This window comes from Antechinus flavipes, chromosome 2 (assembly GCF_016432865.1).
Source record: "Antechinus flavipes isolate AdamAnt ecotype Samford, QLD, Australia chromosome 2, AdamAnt_v2, whole genome shotgun sequence".
NCBI lineage: Eukaryota > Metazoa > Chordata > Mammalia > Dasyuromorphia > Dasyuridae > Antechinus > Antechinus flavipes.
In genome coordinates this window covers 7,278,895-7,296,589 of record NC_067399.1, presented here as the reverse complement: position 1 = coordinate 7,296,589, position 17,695 = coordinate 7,278,895, and the positions used below count along the sequence as shown (strand labels likewise).

The 17,695-nt window shown below is 57.9% G+C and overlaps 1 protein-coding gene across 1 annotated transcript in view; it reads right to left on the bottom strand.

Moving 5' to 3' along the window:
- Positions 1-263: 263 nt before the first annotated feature.
- The window catches only part of NBAS (NBAS subunit of NRZ tethering complex), a 99,386-nt gene continuing 81,954 nt past the window's right edge, over positions 264-17,695 (bottom strand). Inside the window, exons 46-52 of the mRNA XM_051974119.1 lie at positions 16,779-16,981; positions 15,241-15,348; positions 12,505-12,700; positions 10,411-10,550; positions 9,670-9,814; positions 5,341-5,469; positions 264-699 (exon numbers count right to left, since the gene is read on the bottom strand). Of these exons, the coding sequence (XP_051830079.1) occupies positions 424-699; positions 5,341-5,469; positions 9,670-9,814; positions 10,411-10,550; positions 12,505-12,700; positions 15,241-15,348; positions 16,779-16,981 (1,197 nt within the window). The 3' untranslated portion in view covers positions 264-423. The remainder of the gene's footprint in view (positions 700-5,340; positions 5,470-9,669; positions 9,815-10,410; positions 10,551-12,504; positions 12,701-15,240; positions 15,349-16,778; positions 16,982-17,695) is intronic.

Here is a 17,695-nt window from a genome sequence, read left to right as displayed (position 1 = left end):
TTTGTGGGGAGTTAGAATAGGAGGAAATCTTCGCATATAATCGGTCTGATGTGCTATTAATATATACAGGCAATAAAAAGAACAATAAAAGCAAACATGGAACTAAGAGTCCCACTGGCCGGCAGATGAATGAGCCCAGCACGGTCAGTGCTGTGGGCTGTGGAGAGGCAGGAACAGTAAGTCATGCAGGAGAAGGTCCGGCCCTCCTGCACAGGACGAGGAAGGACGCGCTACGTTCCAGGAGAGAAAGAAATGGGCACTGGTGACCATCCCAGCTCACTGGGGACATCCAGCTTTATTTGCAGGGCTTGGGGAGGGCAGGGACGGGGCAAGGAAAAGGACTGCACAGTTTCTGGCCGCAGGGTTTGTCTCGCAGAGAATTGCTCCATTGGCCACGGGCGGGCAGAGGCCCGAGGGAAAGCTTCATACCCAGTCCTGGGCAGCGCCGAGGGCGGCGCTGAAGGTGCGAAGGGCGCTGTAGACCCCCCGCGAGGCCAGCAGCAGCGAGCCAGCCTCCACGCTGTGGCCCGCCTCCCGCAGCTGACGCGCCGTCTCGTCCACGGACCAGGAACCGTCTCTCTGGTGGGCCAAGAGGTGGTCGACGAGGGGCCGAAAAAAGGGAGTGGAAATGCATCTCACCGCCAACTTGGCGTCCAGGAGCAGGGAGAGGAGCTCGGGGTCACAGCTGGAGTCATCCACCTTCAAGAAAAGAGAGACAGGTAAGGGTGGCTCTGAGGCAGCTGGAGACTCAGGACATTCCCTTCCAAACGACTTTAAAGTAAGCTCAAGTCAAGCTCCGGAGCAGCGGGGTGAGGCACTTTTCCAAGCCTAAGCAAGCTCAGCCCAAGGCTGAAGTCTGAAGGCCGGAGCTCGTGGCCACAAAAGCAGAGACAGTGAGGGGCCAGACAGTCACAGGGGGCCCGTGGCTGACACCGGATGCCCTGACTGGCAGCTCTGGGGGTAGTCCCAGGGTCACAAGAAGTAGGGGCCTGGGGTGCAGTTCCTAAGCAAAGTCCAGACAGAGGTTCTCCCCGAAAAACAAAGCACAGACCAAGAGGACCTCCCCTCTCTGGATCACCCCCTTAAAAGCCCCCAAACCCCACCCTAACTTAGAGAACAGCAGCCTGAAAAGTGCATCCCTGCTCTCAGATGAGCAGAACCTAACTTTAATATAAAACGCAAAGCCAAGAAACAGGTTGGGGAAATGAGGAAACAGCAAAAACAAAACAGACAAATAACAACAAAACACCTGACAGCAAAAAAACTACTATGGTAACTTTGAGAAGAAAGGCCAAAACATAAACTCCTAAGAATATAACAATGTGAAAATAGTAATAAGCAAAGCCTCAAAAAAAAATGCTAAGTAGACCTAAGTCCCAAGAATCCCAAGAAGAGTTAAAAAAGAAATAAAAGTAGCAGAGGAAAAAAAAGGAATGAAATTGATACAATACAATTATGAAAAGAGAATTAACAACTTGGTAAAAGAGGCATAGAAAATAACAGCTTAAAAATGAAATTGGCCAAATGGAAAAGAGGTATGCAAATTTACTGATGAAAATAATTCTTTAAAAAGCAGACTTGACCATGTGGAAAAAGAAATAAGAAAGCTCACTGAAGAAAATGATCCCTTAAAAATTAGATCTGGGCAAGTGGAAGCTAATGTCTCCATGAGACATCAAGAAACAACAAAACAAAATCAAAAAGGACTCAATAGAGTTTAATTTTTACATTTCTATAAACACGTAACTCCTAGGAAATTTATCATTATTAGAGGAGCTGAATAGAGTTTACATGGACAGAGGACATGTACCAAAAGAAGGGGAAAGGGAGAAGTACAAAGGGGGAAATGTTCTCATATAATAGAGGCACATAAGGAAGAGCTTTTACGGCAGAGGGGGCAATGTTCATCATTTATTCAGAATTGGGAAGAATAGCTGATTCAGAAAGGGAAGAATACACACACACACACACACACACACACACACACACACACGGAGCTGTATCTTAAAAAGAGGAGAGGTTGAACTGAGGGAAGGTAGTGGTTAGAAACAAAATAGTTTTTAGAGAAAAACAAAAGAAAATAGGATAGAGGGAAATGCAAATGTAAAGGGATTAATTTCCCCTTAAAAACAAAAGTAGATTAGAAACCAGAATCCAACAATATGGTGTTTACAAGAGACATACGAAACACAATGACACACAGAATTAAAATAAAGGGCTGGAGCAGAAACTAATATGCTTCAAAGTGAAAAAGGCAGGAGTAGCAATCAGGATGTCAGACAAAGCAGAGGCAAAAACCAGACCTAACTGAAAGAGAGAATCAGGGAACTGCATTATGTTAAAAGGTACCATGAACAACAAAGTAATAGCAAAAAATTTTACAGCACATTTCTCCAATAATGGACCCATTTTTCAAATATATAACAAGTGAAATTTATAAAAATAAGAACTATTCCCCAATTTATAAATGATCAAAGAACACAAACAGGCAGTTTTTAGAAGATATCAAAGCTATCTAGAGTCATAAAAAAAAATGTTCTAACTCACCAGTAATTGAAGAAATTCAAATTAAAAAGAGTACTATCTCACACCGATCAGAAATGACAAATGCTAGAAGAGATGAAGGGAATGGATACACTAATAAACTGTTGGTAGAATTGTGAACTACTCTATACTGGAGAATAATTTGGAACTTTTCCCACGGCCTATCAAACTGGGTTACCGCCAGTATCCCAAAAGGAAAAGGAGCTCTACCTAAAAATGTTTGTAGGAGCTCATTTTGTGGGGGCAAAGAATTGGAAATTGAGGGGACATCCATTAACTGGGAAATGACTGAACAAGACGGGCTATATGACTGTGATGAGTATTATTGTGTACAAGAAAAGACGAGGGTGCTTTCAGAAAAACACGACACGGCCCACAGGAACGGCCGAGAAGAGAGGGGAGGAGAGTCGGGAGGCGTTGGGCGCAGTGACGGCGGCGCCGTGACGATGATCGGATGTGAAAGGAATGCGCCCCACACCAGGAGACTCCGTCACTCCCCACTTCTTAGTGTCCCCGAGTCCTACGGGACCCCCGGCAGCTCGTGCTTTCCCTCTGGGCAGCTCTGGACTCTTTAGTAGTCGGCCCTCAGTCCCATGAGAACTGCAGCTCCCTGAGGGCGAGGACTTCTTGTTGTGTATCTTCAGTGTTAATAAGCTTGGCATACACTAAGTGCTCAATAAATGCTTGATTGACCATAATAAGAAATGCAGTGGACAGAGTGTTAAACTTGAAGTGAGAGAGACTTGAGTTCAAATCCAGCCTCAGACACTTGGCAAGTCACTTTTGCCTCCGTTTTCTCATCTCCACCATGAGGATCATAAGCGCACCTGCCTCCCAAGGCTGTTGTGAGGGCTGGATGATACCAGCTGTTCAAAGGCACTTGGCACAGCGCCTGGCATGCAGTAGGCACAACATTAATGCTCATTCCCTTTCCTTCTCTTTCTTTCCCTTTATTATTCAGAGGCAGAAGGAACACCCTGAAGAGCTTCATCCAAAGCTGAGGAAAAATGGGCCACATACCCCACGAGGCCTCTGGCTCCGGGATGGCCCAAGCTCCTTCCATGGAGCCCCTGGGGTCTCCCGTCCTAGAGGCTGGGATGGGCCATCTCGTTTTCTGGAGGGCGGAAGGATGGGGGGGTCACCTTCCCTACGGAGGCAGGGCCCAGGCCCAAGGTGCACCCGGCAGCCTCCTCTTTTGCCTCCCTCTACCCACCAGGTCCGGAAAGTCTGTGACCTGGCGCCAAGGAAGGCCCGAGAGGAGCGTCTCTTGCCATCCTCCTTCAGGATGGGGAAATACAGGCCCAGGAGTCATTCCTGACAGACTGATGGGGTCTGACCGAGCCGGGAACCTCCCCCAGGTCCATGTGTTTGCTGGTCTCCATTCATCAGCCCTTTCCCAACAGAACAGCGGACATTTACTTCAAGGCTTCAGCTACAGCCGACAAAAGTCCCCAGAGACAGAGGCCGGCCTGGTGAGCAGAGCCTGGTGGGCAGAACCTGGTGGGCAGAGCCTGGTGAGCAGAGCCTGGTGAGCAGAGCCTGGTGGGCAGAGCCTGGTGGGCAGAACCTGGTGAGCAGAGCCTGGTGAGCAGAACCTGGTGGGCAGAGCCTGGTGGGCAGAACCTGGTGAGCAGAGCCTGGTGGGCAGAACCTGGTGAGCAGAGCCTGGTGGGCAGAGCCTGGTGAGCAGAGCCTGGTGGGCAGAACCTGGTGGGCAGAACCTGGTAGGCAGAGCCTGGTGGGCAGAGCCTGGTGAGCAGAGCCTGGTGGGCAGAACCTGGTGGGCAGAGCCTGGTGGGCAGAACCTGGTGGGCAGAACCTGGTGAGCAGAGCCTGGTGGGCAGAGCCTGGTGAGCAGAGCCTGGTGGGCAGAACCTGGTGGGCAGAACCTGGTAGGCAGAGCCTGGTGGGCAGAGCCTGGTGAGCAGAGCCTGGTGGGCAGAACCTGGTGGGCAGAGCCTGGTGGGCAGAACCTGGTGGGCAGAGCCTGGTGGGCAGAGCCTGGTGAGCAGAGCCTGGTGGGCAGAACCTGGTGGGCAGAACCTGGTGAGCAGAGCCTGGTAGGCAGAACCTGGTGGGCAGAACCTGGTGGGCAGAGCCTGGTGGGCAGAGCCTGGTGGGCAGAGCCTGGTGAGCAGAGCCTGGTGGGCAGAACCTGGTGGGCAGAGCCTGGTGAGCAGAGCCTGGTGGGCAAAGCCTGGTGAGCAGAGCCTGGTGGGCAGAGCCTGGTGGCAGAGCCTGGTGAGCAGACTCACTGCCCTTTCTCCTTCCAAAGCCATTTCTCCACCTTCAATTACTAGGAAAACGAGACGGAGCAGAGCAGATGACACAGTGGCCATGGCTCCAATCACGTAAGCTGCCATGCTCCTAAGCCTGGCTTCTCTGTCCCTCTCTATTGTCCCCAAATTTCTCTATGGCTCCAGAAAGGCACCAGGGTGCCACAGGTAACAAGAGAGTGCCAGGGTGCCGTGGGCTCTGGGAGGGTGCCAGGGTGCCACTGGTTCCAGAAGAGGGCCGGCGTGCCATGGGCTCCAGAAGGGCATCGTGGGCTCCAGAAGGGTGCCAGGGTGCCACAGGTTCCGAGAGGGCACTGGGGTGCCGTGGGCTCCGGGGCACCGTGAGCTCCGGGAGGGTGCTGGAACACAGCAGGCTCCGGGAGGGCGCCGGGGCTGACAAGCCGAGGCACAGGAGCCAGATGTTCTAATTACCTGAGGCTGGGAGGTTCAGAAATCTCTCCAGGGAAGCTCTGTGACGGCCAAAGGGTCACCAGGAGAGACGGGGGCCCCCAGTACCTACCTGGGCCACGGCTGCGATCTGCTCCAGGGCCAGGGCTTGCAGGTCTGCGTCCCGGCTTTCCAGCAGCAGCTTCAGGGCTGGGAGCAGGAGGCTCTGGTTGAGCAGCAGCAAAGCCAGCTCCTTCACACACTGAAACCAGAAGCAGAAAGCCTGCCGTGAGACTCGGGGGCATCGGAGGAAACAGGCGCCAGGTCAGACCCCAATCTAAGGCCACGACCCTCCCCATAGTATCCACTGTAAGATGGCGAGGGAGAGTGGAGGCGACTCCTTCCCCCGCATTGAGGCGAGCATTAACCAGCTAACACACTTCACCTGGAACCAAAGGCAAACGGTCCCCACGGTATCTGCAGAAATCACTGCGTTTGCCTGAAACAGACTCTGAACACCTGGGCACAGGCCCCGCGCTCCCACCGTGGCTCCCAGCGCCCGCGCCAAGCCAACGGCGGCCCAAGGTGAGACACCCAGTGACCCCTCAATGTCGGGCAAATCTCAGGTCCCCCGGCACCTTATGCCCAGGGCGCACTCCCCACTACCAGATCCGCTCTGGGGTTAGCGGGCAAACCGCAGGGTTTGGACAATTTGGTGGTGACGAGCTGCCCGGCAAAGCAGGCCGGGGGAGGCTGGGCGTGGAATGACCTCAGCCAGGCGATTCCCACTCAGGCCCACTCCCCGGGGAGAGGGGGCAGGATCCGGCTCCGCACGGGCCTGTACAAGTCGCCTTCCCTGACTGAGCCTCAGTGTCCTGCTCTGGAAATACGGGATTTACACGATCGGGCTCACAAGACAAGTGGGAGAAAAACCCATAATGACGGGCATCTTGGCGTCGACCGTACCGAGCAAAGCACCTAGCACATAGTCAGTCAACAAGCATTTATTAAGCACTTATTAAGCCTTCGCTGCCCTCAGAAAGCTCACGTCCCACGGGGGAGACGCTCTGACAACAACTTGGTACAAGAGGGAAGCAGGAGACACCAGATCTCCACAGAAGGGGAGACGAAGCCGGAGAGGCTCCGGAGGACAGGCTGAGATCGCCCTGAGATAGTCCCTCCGGGAGGGTACGGCCCTAACTGGAGTCCGAAGTCAGGAAGCAGCTGCAACGATGCGCAAATCAGAGAATCCCACCAAGCCAGCGGAACATTACTGTGGCAACAGCAACCCTTGAGTCACAAAACGTCCACACACAAAGCCTCAATAACATAGCCTGGCGGAAGTTCCACTAGAATTCCTGATGAGAAGAAGCTGGAGAATTAAATTTTTAACAAAGCTAAAAATTTATTTAAAAAAATCAAATAAGAGAAGCAGCTCAGTGGCGCAGCGGATAGAGCACTAGCCCTGAAGTCAGGAGGACCTGAGTTCCAATCTGAACTCAAGACACTTAATGCTTCCTGGCTGTGTGACCCTGGGCAAGTCACTTAACTCCAATTGCCTCAGCATAAAATAATAACAATAATAAATAAATAAAAACCAAAAAGCCAAATAAGCACTGAAAGGAAAAAAAAAATGAGTGAGATTACAGCTATACAAAAAAAATGTAAAGACAATTAACAGAGTTTCATGAGTGGTACAAAATTTTACCCAAGAAAGTAACTCCCCAAAAATCAGAGTGGATCAAAGAGACGCTGGGGATCCCACCAGTCAAGAAATGTTTTTAAAAAGTCAAAAGACTGAAACCTGTGAGTAAAACGTAAGGTTATCTCATATCAAAAACCGCTGGCAGAGAATAGACCGACAAAGGTGAGTTAAGAATCACCGGGAAAGTGAAAGCCACGATGAAATAAAGGGCTAAGACTTCAAGAAGTCAGAAGCTTCCCAGTGATCAAAGCAGGTGCCGGCTTCTTCCCGAAAGAAAACCCCGCGAGAAAACCAAAGTCGATGCAAGTTCAAGTCAGAATCCAAAGCTTCCAAGTCAAAGAAAAGACCCTGCAGCCGGCCAGAAAGGAAGCCCCCGTCGGAATCACTCAGGATTTGGCAGCCAGTGCCAGAAAGGAGCGGGGAGCTTGGAAGAGGGCGTTTCAGAGCTGCCCGGCAGAGCCCAAACTGACAGGGAAATGGGCATTTAAGGAAGTAAAGGCCTTCGGGGCCGCCCCTGAACAATCAGAGGACTGCCAGAAAACCCAGAAGGCGAGAGATCAGAACAATTTATTCAACAGCAGCACCGCAGACAAGCAACTCGTGCAGCTCGGGAACTCTGATGGGCGTAAGGCCGGCTCCGAGGGCTCCAGAGGAAGCCCTGCCCCCTGAGAGAGAGGGGAGGCTCAGACGGCTGAGGCGGTTTTATAACATGACCCGTGTGGGGATTTGTTTTGCACCAGCGTAGAGCTTTTTAACTGGAGGAGATTTTGTTTGTTTCTCAAGTAGGGATCAAAAGGCGTAAGGCAGAATTTTGCTGACAAAAAACCAAAATTTTATTTTAAAAAATCCCCATCCATGGCAGAAGCCCCCTTTCCTCTCTACTTCCCGCCCCTCGGGCGCCAGGGGCTTTGTCCAGTGCTAAGATTGACCCCCCGCTGTCAGACCCGCTTGCTGCCATCTTCCTGAAGCTCCTTTCTAGCACTGATGACCACCCTGACGGACGCAAACGCTCTGGATACAAAGAACAGAGCCGACCCTTCAAACACGGACACTGGTTGTTAAGGAGAGATGGAATTCAAGAGCACAAACATCTGAACTTCCTTCCGCTCTCTTCTGAGTATTCTACGGTTTCCTTCTTTCTTTTAATTGCTTTCATTTCCTTCCTTCCTTCCTGCTTTTTCTCCTCCCTCCTTCCCTCCCTCTAAAAGAAGCAGGGAGTGATGGGATAGCTTGGACTCAGGGCACACAGCAGGGGCTTCCTCTCAGGCAAAGATGGAGCGGCTCCAGCCCCCGTTGGCAGCCTGAATCATGTCAGAGTAATTGCTATAAATCCCGTTCCTGGGGATTTGGGGGTGCTCGGTGAGCAGCCCATGGAGCCTCCTGCCATAAGCCTGGTTCTGAGGCCCCCGATCTCGCCGGTGCTGAGCGGCCGCAGAGGGTCAGGGATCCGAGGAGCCCCCGACGGCCATCAGCTGCTCTGCCGAAACGTGTGCCACGTGCCCGGGCACCTCGTGGCAGGGCCGGGCCGCCCGCTCCGTCCCCCCGAGAGGAGCTTTCCTCCGACGGCCGGCACCAAACGCTGCGAGGCCGACTGCTTCGCGCTAGGGTCTGAGGCCGGGGCCGGGCGGCCTCCTCCGGCCCCTTTTTTGAGGCCGGACCTTCTCTGCTCCTCCAGTCGTGCTGCCATCATCACGATATTTCACAAAGCGGTGATTTGTTGCTTAGGGGCATGAAACCTGCCAGTGAATTAAGGGCACTCCTCTTCTGGGGGAACACGGCCACCAGGGTGATGGAGACCCCCCCCCCGTCTGCCCCGGCTTCCACAAAGGCTTCCGGTGGTCTCGGTCCCGATTCCCACGTCTCGGCGCAGGAGCCGTTTCTCGTTCAGCCCAAGTTTGCGATGACCCGAGCTCGGTCTTCTCGGCTCTGAGCCTTGCGGGGCCTCCTCGAGGCCTAACGAGCCCGATGGACGGCATTACGCTGGGGGCACGAGGGAGGCCCCGCCCTCCTCCATTCCCTCTTCCAAAGCCGGGGACGGTCCTGGGCTCCTTCCTCTCTCCGTGCTGCCCCCGGTGGGGGCTCCCCCTGAGTCTGTCTATGACCGGTCCCCGGCCACAAGTACCCCTCGCCCTCGAAGGCCAGACGGACCCCCCCCCCCGAGAAGTCCCAGGGCCTCGTGCCCGGCGCAGGGAAGGCCGGCGCTCGCCCGCTGGCTCCTCTGCCTTCGGCTCCTGCCCCTTTCAGGCCTCCGTGCCCGGGAGCCGCGCCTCATGCTCGTTTGTATCTCTGCCTCCCGACCAGTCACAGGAGCCCCAGAAGCTGCCGCGCCCCAACCCCCCCTTCAGGGCCCCTGAGCGGGGGCTCCTGGGCTTCCCAAGGGGCTGCAGGCCTTTGCTGGGGTCTCAGAGACCTCTCTTGGGGGGGGGGGGCGAGGGCCTCCTTTCCCTGCTCTGAGGCACCGGGGAGCTGACGTCCCGGGCCTTGGACAGCCCCTACCCCAGCTTCCCTGCCCCATCCTCAGTCCCACCAGCCCCTCGTGCCCACGGCCCCATGAGCACCCTTGCACGGTAACGAGGAGGGCGCAGAAAGGGCAGTGAAGGGCGGGCCCCGGCGTTCTCTGAGCCGTGTCCCAGGGCTGTGGGTTCTGGAGTTCAGGCTCCTCCAAGAGCAGGTGCTGGTGGGGGGGGGGGGGGGGGGCGATCGTGGGCGACGCTGAGCCGGGCCCAGGGGGTCTCCGGGGGGCTCATGGGCACTCACCTCCGGCGGGAGCATCTGCGGGGTACGGTATAGAGAGCGGCAGAGCGCCAGCACGTCCTGGCCCAGCGCCTCCTTGTTCTCCGCCGTGCACCGGGACAGCATCACGGCCGCCAGCTCCACCCATGGGCCGCGGTCCTGGCCGCTCCTGGGCAGGGGGAAAGGCGGGCAGGGCGTGGGCAGGGGGTGGGGCCTGGGGGTGGGTGCCTCCCCCCTCATAGCAGGCACCCCGGGCCCCGCCCCCACTTCCTGCGGAGGGGCCCCCGTCATGGGGCCTCCAGCTCTCCAAGCATCGCCCAGGACCCGCCTCCCACCTGGCAAGGGCGAGCCTGCCCAAACAGCTCCGAGGGAGGGCGGGAGGGCAGCAGGGCAGGCTGTAAGGGGCCAGGTCCCAGAGCCTCAGCCCTGGGCGGGATCTCCGAGAGCACGCGGCCCCCGCGCCCATCCTGGAAGCCCCTGGGTCCCCCACGAGCCACCAGCCTCTGCTGGACAAGCAGCTCTCGCCAGGGGGAGCCCCATCCTGTGATCCCGGCCCCCCGAGAAGGAGCCCCTCTCCTGGGCCAGGGGTTCCAGAGCCCAGCCCCTGCCTACTCCCCTTCAGAGGGGGCTTCAGGGCCCTCCTTCTGCACCCCCGCCGCACAGTCAGCTCTTTATCCTGGGCAGAGGGAGGAGGGCACAAGACCTGGGGGCCCCTTCCTGAGCCTCAGTTTCCCTCACAGTTAAAGGAGTGGCCCCCATACTCACGGGCTCAGGCTCTTCATGGGAGGCCAGGCCTGCAGGAGCAGCGCCAGGTGCTGAAACTCCACGCGCTCGTGACTGGCCTCCAGGAGGCCCAAGAAGAGGGCGGAACGTCCCTGCTCGCTCTCAATGTCGGCGACGGAGACCTGCGAGGGAGAGGGCCGTGAGTGCGGGGGGTGGGGGGCCTGTGGCGGGGAGGGGGTCTGGTTGGGGGTGGCTGGCACAGGGAGCCAACCCCTCCAGGCTCAGCTGTGGGCCCTCCCTCCGCACCCGCCCCCAGTCCCCATGTTCATGCCCCCCACTGACAAGCTCCCTGCGGGCCGAGGGTACTGCCCTGCCCAGAGCCCCCTGAACCCTTGCAAAGCCGCCGCTTTGTGCCCGCGTTCCTCTGGGAAAAGCCCCTCACGTCGCCCACATGTGGCGACCCCGGCCGGGACGCCAGAACTGGAGAAGGGGGCGAGAAGGGCCCCTCCCCCTCCCTGCTTCTCCCGGGGGCCCCCAGGACTTCGCCATCTTGTTGGGCGTTTGTGAGACCCGAGCGTCTGCTCTGGCTCAGGGAGCTCCTCCCCAAGCCCGGCGGGCGCCGCGGGCCGTGTCCATGCGACTGAGGGTCAGCGAGAAGGGCCCCGGATCTGGGAGTGTCAGACGCAGGAGAGACCTCGGGACACAGGGGGAGGGGGCCGGACAGTGCCCAGTCTGCGCCCCTCCCGCCGCGACCCAGAGACAGAGTGGCTGACGCTCGGCCGAGCCCCCGGGGGCTTCTGCGAGGAGCCGAGGGCGTCGGCCACGGCCCGGATGCAGATAAAATCGGGCCACGAGGGGAGAGGGCGAAGCCCCGGCGTCCTCCGCGCGGCCACGCAGAAGGAAAGCGCTCGCCGCGTCCGAGCCCAGCAATTTTTGAGAGGAAACAGCCGGATTCTGACCCCATTCTTCACGCACCAGTTAAGCAGAAAATTACAAAACCTGAGCCCCTGAGATAAGCCCCCGCAGGGATTAGCGCCGCCCGAACCCCCCCCGGCCCCCGAGGCCCGGCTCACATTTTAACGAGGGAGCCCCTGCAGGAGCCGCTGTCACGCTGGCTGCCGGGGAGGTGGGCAGTGCCCGCCTGGGCCCAGGAGGACCCACTGCCCACGGCCCTGTCCCCACACGGGCTCTCCTTGCAGCCCCCCGAGAGTGTCATTAAAGAGGAAGTACCTCTGATATATGCAAAGTCGGGCTGAGAGGATTTCCTGGCCCACCGGGGCGGTGACCCCCGTTCTCGGGTCCCTGGGCTTAGCCACGTCATCCCCCCCGCTTTATCTGGGCTCGTTATGAAGCCGCCTTCAGCCTCCGCATTGCCCAGACCAGGAAGGCAGAGAAGGGGGGACGGCTCAGAGAAGGAGGGGGCAGTGCCCCGGCCCGGGGGGCGCTCTCCTGGAATACAGGGCCGGGCCGGGGAGCCGCCCTGGAGGGCCGGCCTCCAACCCAGCCCAGACCTGCCCCGGGAGCCCCCCATGGGGGGGGTAAAACACGCGTCCTGCCCAATGATGCTTCGGCCCCATCGGAGTCACCTCCCACCTGCCCCGCCTCACGGTGCTCACGCCCTGGAGCTTCAGACCTACCTACCACCCCCTCAACAATGCTACACTCAACAAGTGCTTATTACACACCTGCTACACCCCTCAATAAGCACTTATTAAACACCTGCTACACCCCTCAATGAGCATTTATTACACACCTGCTATGCCCCTCAATGAGCATTTATTAAACACCTGCTATACCCCTCAATGAGCATTTATTACGCACCTGCCACCTGCAAGAACAGGACTAAGAGAATCAAGAACAAAGGAAAACAGTCCCTGCCTTTAAGGAGCTTGCACCCACTGGAAGAAATCCCACATGTCCGTCTGTATACGCACAACGTGTGTGGAAGGAACATCACTGGGTTTGGGGAGGTATGAATGGCAGAGGGAGGGAGGGAGGCTCAGAGGGCTTCAGGTAAGAGGTGGTCCCTGAGCGGAGCTTTGGACAAAGTTGGGGGGAGGGGAGAGAGACAGTGCAATGGGGGGGAGGGGGGATGCAGAAGGAGACGGGAAGGGGGAGGGGAGGAAAGCTGCTCACCTGTGTCTGGGGCCAGGTGGCCTTGAGAATGGCCTCTGTGCGGAAGAAGACCAGGAGCTTTCTGTCCTCGTCAGAGAGACGGAAGGAGCGCTCCATGCTCTGCAAGACCTGGACCCGCGGCTTGACGGGCAAGGTGTCGTCGGCGCAGAAGGGCCGGAACCACTCCAGCAGGTCATCGGACGAGAGGAGGTTTTCCCTGCATGGCAAGAGCAACAACCGTTCACTCACGGCCTTTAACACCCACGGAGCTACAGGGAGCCATGGCTGACCCTCGTGCCCCTTCCTGGGACCCCTGCCCCATCCCACAGGGCAGCCCAAGCGCTCCTGGACCTGCCTGTGAAAGCCCCGGGCCGAAGACCCACTGGAAGGGAGCCGCGGGGCCGGCCAGGGAGGTGACCGCAAGGGGAGGATTTGGCCCCGGCCAAAGGGCAAGCCCAGTGCCCAGGGTGGAGTCACGGTCCAGTCAGGAAGCTGCTGTTACTCCGTCATACATGACTTTCCATGTTCCCGGTTGGGGTTTCCTGGCTAGAGATACTGGAGGACTGACCGTGTCCCCCATTCTACAGATGAGGAAACTGAGGCAAGCAGAGGAAGTGGTTACCCAGGGTCACTCGGCTGCCCATCATTTGGCAGGGCACTAAACTTCTAGATTCTATTAATGCAATCCAGAAATACACCCCATGCTGTGCGAGCGATCCTTTACTTCTATTAAGTTTCACAAGTGCTGCCTGCCTTGGCTCGTTCTCCGAACTGGCGGGAGCTTACTTCGTGTTCGGCTGTTTTACCGAAGTTATTGGCTTCCATTATTTTAGTTGAAACCCTAAAAGTCTCTAAGAAAACAATCATGTCGTCTGCAAAAGGCACATTTAGTTTCTTCTTCGCCTCTTATTTCCTCAGTCACTTTTTCCTCAACTCCTGCTTTAGCTAAATTCCCAGAACCGCTACAGACGACGGCGGCGGCACAACGGGCATCCTTGCTTTATCCTTCACCTTACTAAAAAGGCTTCTTGCATTTTTAATCCACTTTCATCCATTTAATCCACTTTAATCCTGCTAACTCTTGCTTTCAGACTGATTACCATATTAAGGACAGGCTCATTTATTATTTTCCATTTAGAATTTTTAACAGAAAAGGGTTACATTTTGTCCAAAGCCCTTCTTAGGTTCCTATTGACATAATCACACGATTTTTATTATTTTTGTTTTCAATATCAAGTATTAGAATGTTTATTGCTGTCTTCGTATTAAACCGATCCCACCGTGTTTTTAATCCAACGCGATCATTAATGTTTAGTTTTTTAAATCTATTATTATCATCATTTCGCTCCTCACAGATTCTCCAAGTAGATCGTTTTTCTAGGTTCTCTTGGCGGCCGTGTCTACGTTTCGAGGTTTCTATTCGGCCCCGGCCTTTCCTCCGAGAATATTTGACTGTCCTGATGCGTTAAAGGCTGACGCCTCGCCCTTCAACCTCCTGCATGATCAGGTGCAATTATTCTGGGCTCCAAGCTTTGGATCATACCAAGATTTTCTCTGCTTTGTGGCCGTTGCCTCATAGTCTTGCAAAGTGCACGATCCTTTCCTACTTTGAGGAGTCCGTTATTATGTAAGGATTTCCCACTTCCTGTTCCGAACGACTCAGTCCGTGTCCAGTCTTTTCCTTGAGAACTCGGATTTCCCGTAGAAGCCGACTCTGTCTCCTGCTTCCCTTCTGGTCGCAAGTCCCCGTAGCCGGCCCTTCTTCTCCGTATTTGCCCCAGTTCCTCTCTCCTGGGTCTCTCGCAGGCTTCCCTTCCCCTTTGGATCGCCTTCGCTTGTTGCCTCCAGCCCCAAGTCTCTCGTTCATCACGAGTGGGGGCTCCGTGCTAGGACGACACAGGGGGCCACAGGCTCCCAACCACAGGCTCCTGGCCCGAGGGTTTCTGGCCACAGGCTCCCGGCCCGAGGGCTCCCGGCTGTCTGTCTGTGGGGATTTTTTCACTCCTCTTTCTTCTGGAGCATTTCTAGAGCTTGGCTAGAGTATTTGTGGGAGCTCTGGTCTCCTCGAGGACCTTCCACATAAGTGATCCTAGTTTCACCTCCAGGGGTGAGGGCACAAGCAGACACACCCCATATAATGCCATACTGTCGATGGGCCGGTACCTCGGTGGGCAGCGGATGGCCTTACAAGTGCTAGGCTGTGGGACGCTTGCCCAGGACCTCACCACAGCTTGTCCTGATTCCCAGACTGCCCCCCCCACTAAAACTCCCTGCCTCCCAAGGGGAGAAATTACTGGAGTGGCCCTGAGCTGCTGGGGGGGGAGGGGGCTTCCAAGCTGGAGGAGGGGCTTCGAGGCTGGAGGCTCTCCATATTGCTGAAATCACAGGTACACACACACTCACACACTCACTCATACAGACTGATAACAATTTGGGAAAAGCCCAAATGGGAGGGCAAAGGTGATCCAGCTAGTCCTGATTTTTTTGCAAAGTGAAAATTTAAGAAGTGACTTGAGAAAAATGAGCCCCACAGAAATCTGCATAAAGCGGGAGCCTTGCGGGGAAGCTGGCTGGCTGCAGCTCCCCTCATTCCTCATTCTCAGTCCCTAACGGGCTGCCCAGCGCCAGCCGGGGCATAGCGTGCCCGGCGTGGTCGTCCCAGTTTGGATTCCCAGGCCGGAGGCCTCCCGGGCACTCTCCCGGGTCCTGAGCCCACGAGCTTTGGGGCGGCCCCCGCTGGGCGGGCATCCCACTTACCCCTTCTCCACACTTGCGTGCACCGAAGAAATGATGCTCTCCAGGACCTGCAGCGGGTCGCCGGGCACTGGCGGGTCACTGGGCACTGGCGGGTCAGGGCTTCCGCCACTGTCCGAGAAAGAAAAGGAGAAAGGAGCTCACTGCGGTGGCTGTGAGCGGCTGTGATCAGAGTGATAAAGACTCGTCGCTCCCGGCTCCGCGGCAGGAAGGCTCCGGCCTCTCACCAAAGCTTCTCAGGAGCGGCAGAGAATCACAGAGCGCTCCGGAGGAGGAGAAGCTGGCGCTGTGAACCTCCTGGCCCCGTTATGGCAGCAAAGGAGGCCCTCGAGCTCGCACCCCGCTTCTCCTCAGATGGTTGCACCAACACCTCAAAGAGCAGCCTCCCTTTGGACGGCGAGCAGATGACGGCCCGTCCTCCCATGGAGGCCCACGGCTCCCTCCCCCAGACCCGAGCTCACCCACACCGGGCTTCTTCCTGAGTCTGGCCCCGGCCGGCCTACTCGGGACCCCCCACAGCACCAAAGAACGTCCCTCGGGCACTGCCCTCGCCCCCGTGGCTTCCATACATAAATCCCAGGGGACGGAGCCCACGGAAGCGGAGGAAAGGGGAGGCTGCTTCATGCCCCAGCTCCGCCTGGCGGACCATCCCACATGGACTGGGGTTACCCAAGCTCCAGCCCCTCAGGCCCTCCCCTCTCTGGCCTCCCCACACGTGGTGCTCAGGAGCCCTCTGGGAAAGCAGCCAGTCTGACTCACCCCCCACGGTGCTCCCCGGGAAGCTTCCTTCCTCCCAGGCCAGGGCCCTCTCTGAGCAGCCTCCAAGTGGCCTTGCAGAGGGACTGCCCAGCCCAAGGCCGGGCTCCTCTCCCACCGGACCCACCCAGCCCGAGGCCGGGCTCCTCTCCCACCGGACCCACCCAGCCCGAGGCCGGGCTCCTCTCCCACCGCACCCACCCAGCCCGAGGCCAGGTCTCCATTCCAACCAAAATGAGCTGGTCCAAGGCCGGGCCTCCTCTCCTATCAGGATCCACTGTCACGGGGCACTGGAGCAGCCCCCCCCCATTAGTCTGAGTGTTCCCGGAGCTGTCCGTGGTCAGGGACCCCACAGGGAGGGGCTGGGAACCCGGCTCTGAGGGCTCCGCAGTGGGATAGTGGAGGGGCCTGACCTATCCCGGGCTCCCCAGCAGGTGGGCCCGCCTCTGCACCCGGCAGGACCTTCCGAAAGGCCGCAGAGGACTCCCGCTGAGCCTCCTTCCTGCCGGTTTGGGGCGCGTCACCCACACACGAGGCGGCCCCGGGACGACCGTCGTGAAGCCCGAGGCCGCAGCCGGGGGCTGTCGTTCCCAGAGGCCGGGACACCCCAGGAACCGAGGCAGCCTCCAGTCCCACAGACACGGAGCGAGTCCTGCTCCAACACGGGACCAGGCCCTGCCCCCAAGGTCTCGCAGCAGCGCAGGGACAGCTCAGGGTCCCAGACCACGGCCCCACGTGGGCCCCGGCCCTCGCCCGCCATGTCTCCGGCTCCGCCCCCGACTCACCTCAGCAGGGACAGCACGCGCCCGACTGCGCCGCGGACGACCATCTTGGCGGTGAGGTCCAAGGGGCCGACGGCCACCTCCAGCAGCTGCTGCACCATGGCTAGCGGCTGCCCGTCCAGACACATGGCGACGGCCTGCTCCTCGACCTTGGCCCTCTCGGACCGGGAGAGGTCGTAGCGGTCGGCGTAGCGCTGCAGCGCGTCCTGCGGGGACAGACAGAGGGGACGTGAGCAGCCCCCACCCGGGGACAGCGCTCGGGCTCCAGGGGAGGAGCGAAGGCCGCAGGGCAGGCCGGGCCCCTGATGAGCGCGGTGGGCACTGACTGGCACCCGGGGGGCCACAGAGCCGGGGGGCATCAGTCCCCTGATGCTCACACAGAGTGAGGGCCAGCCCCACTTAGAGGCTCCCTCCGTCCATCTGTCCGTGTTCACACGCACTCACCGGCCCCCACTTACACACATTCCCTCAGACCCCGCAGACTGGACACTGCCCGTGTGAGAGGGGCCTCCCTGCCTCCCCCCGCACTCCCACATAAAGAGCGACATTTATATGGGGGGGAGGGCAGAACAGCGCCCCCGTGCTCAGGACGGAAGCTGGGCAGCGCCCTCCGAGTCCTGGGCCTGGGCGCTCCTGCCTCAGTGTCCCCATCTGTAAGATGGGCTAACACAACCGGGTCCCAGGAGGTCCCAGTAAGGGCACGGGGACATCCCCACAGATCACAGGCCTTGAGCCCGTCAGGAGGTAAGCACGGGGACCCAGCCCTGAGCTCCTCCATCTCCCCGACCCCTCGAGAGCCCAAGGGCCCGGCCGCCTGTCTCGGGCCGAGCCCCCTTAGCCGATTCCCAGTCTGACGTCTCTGAGGTCCCCACTCCCCCGTTCCAGGCCGGCCCCTTTACAGCCTCCATCCCGACCCATCC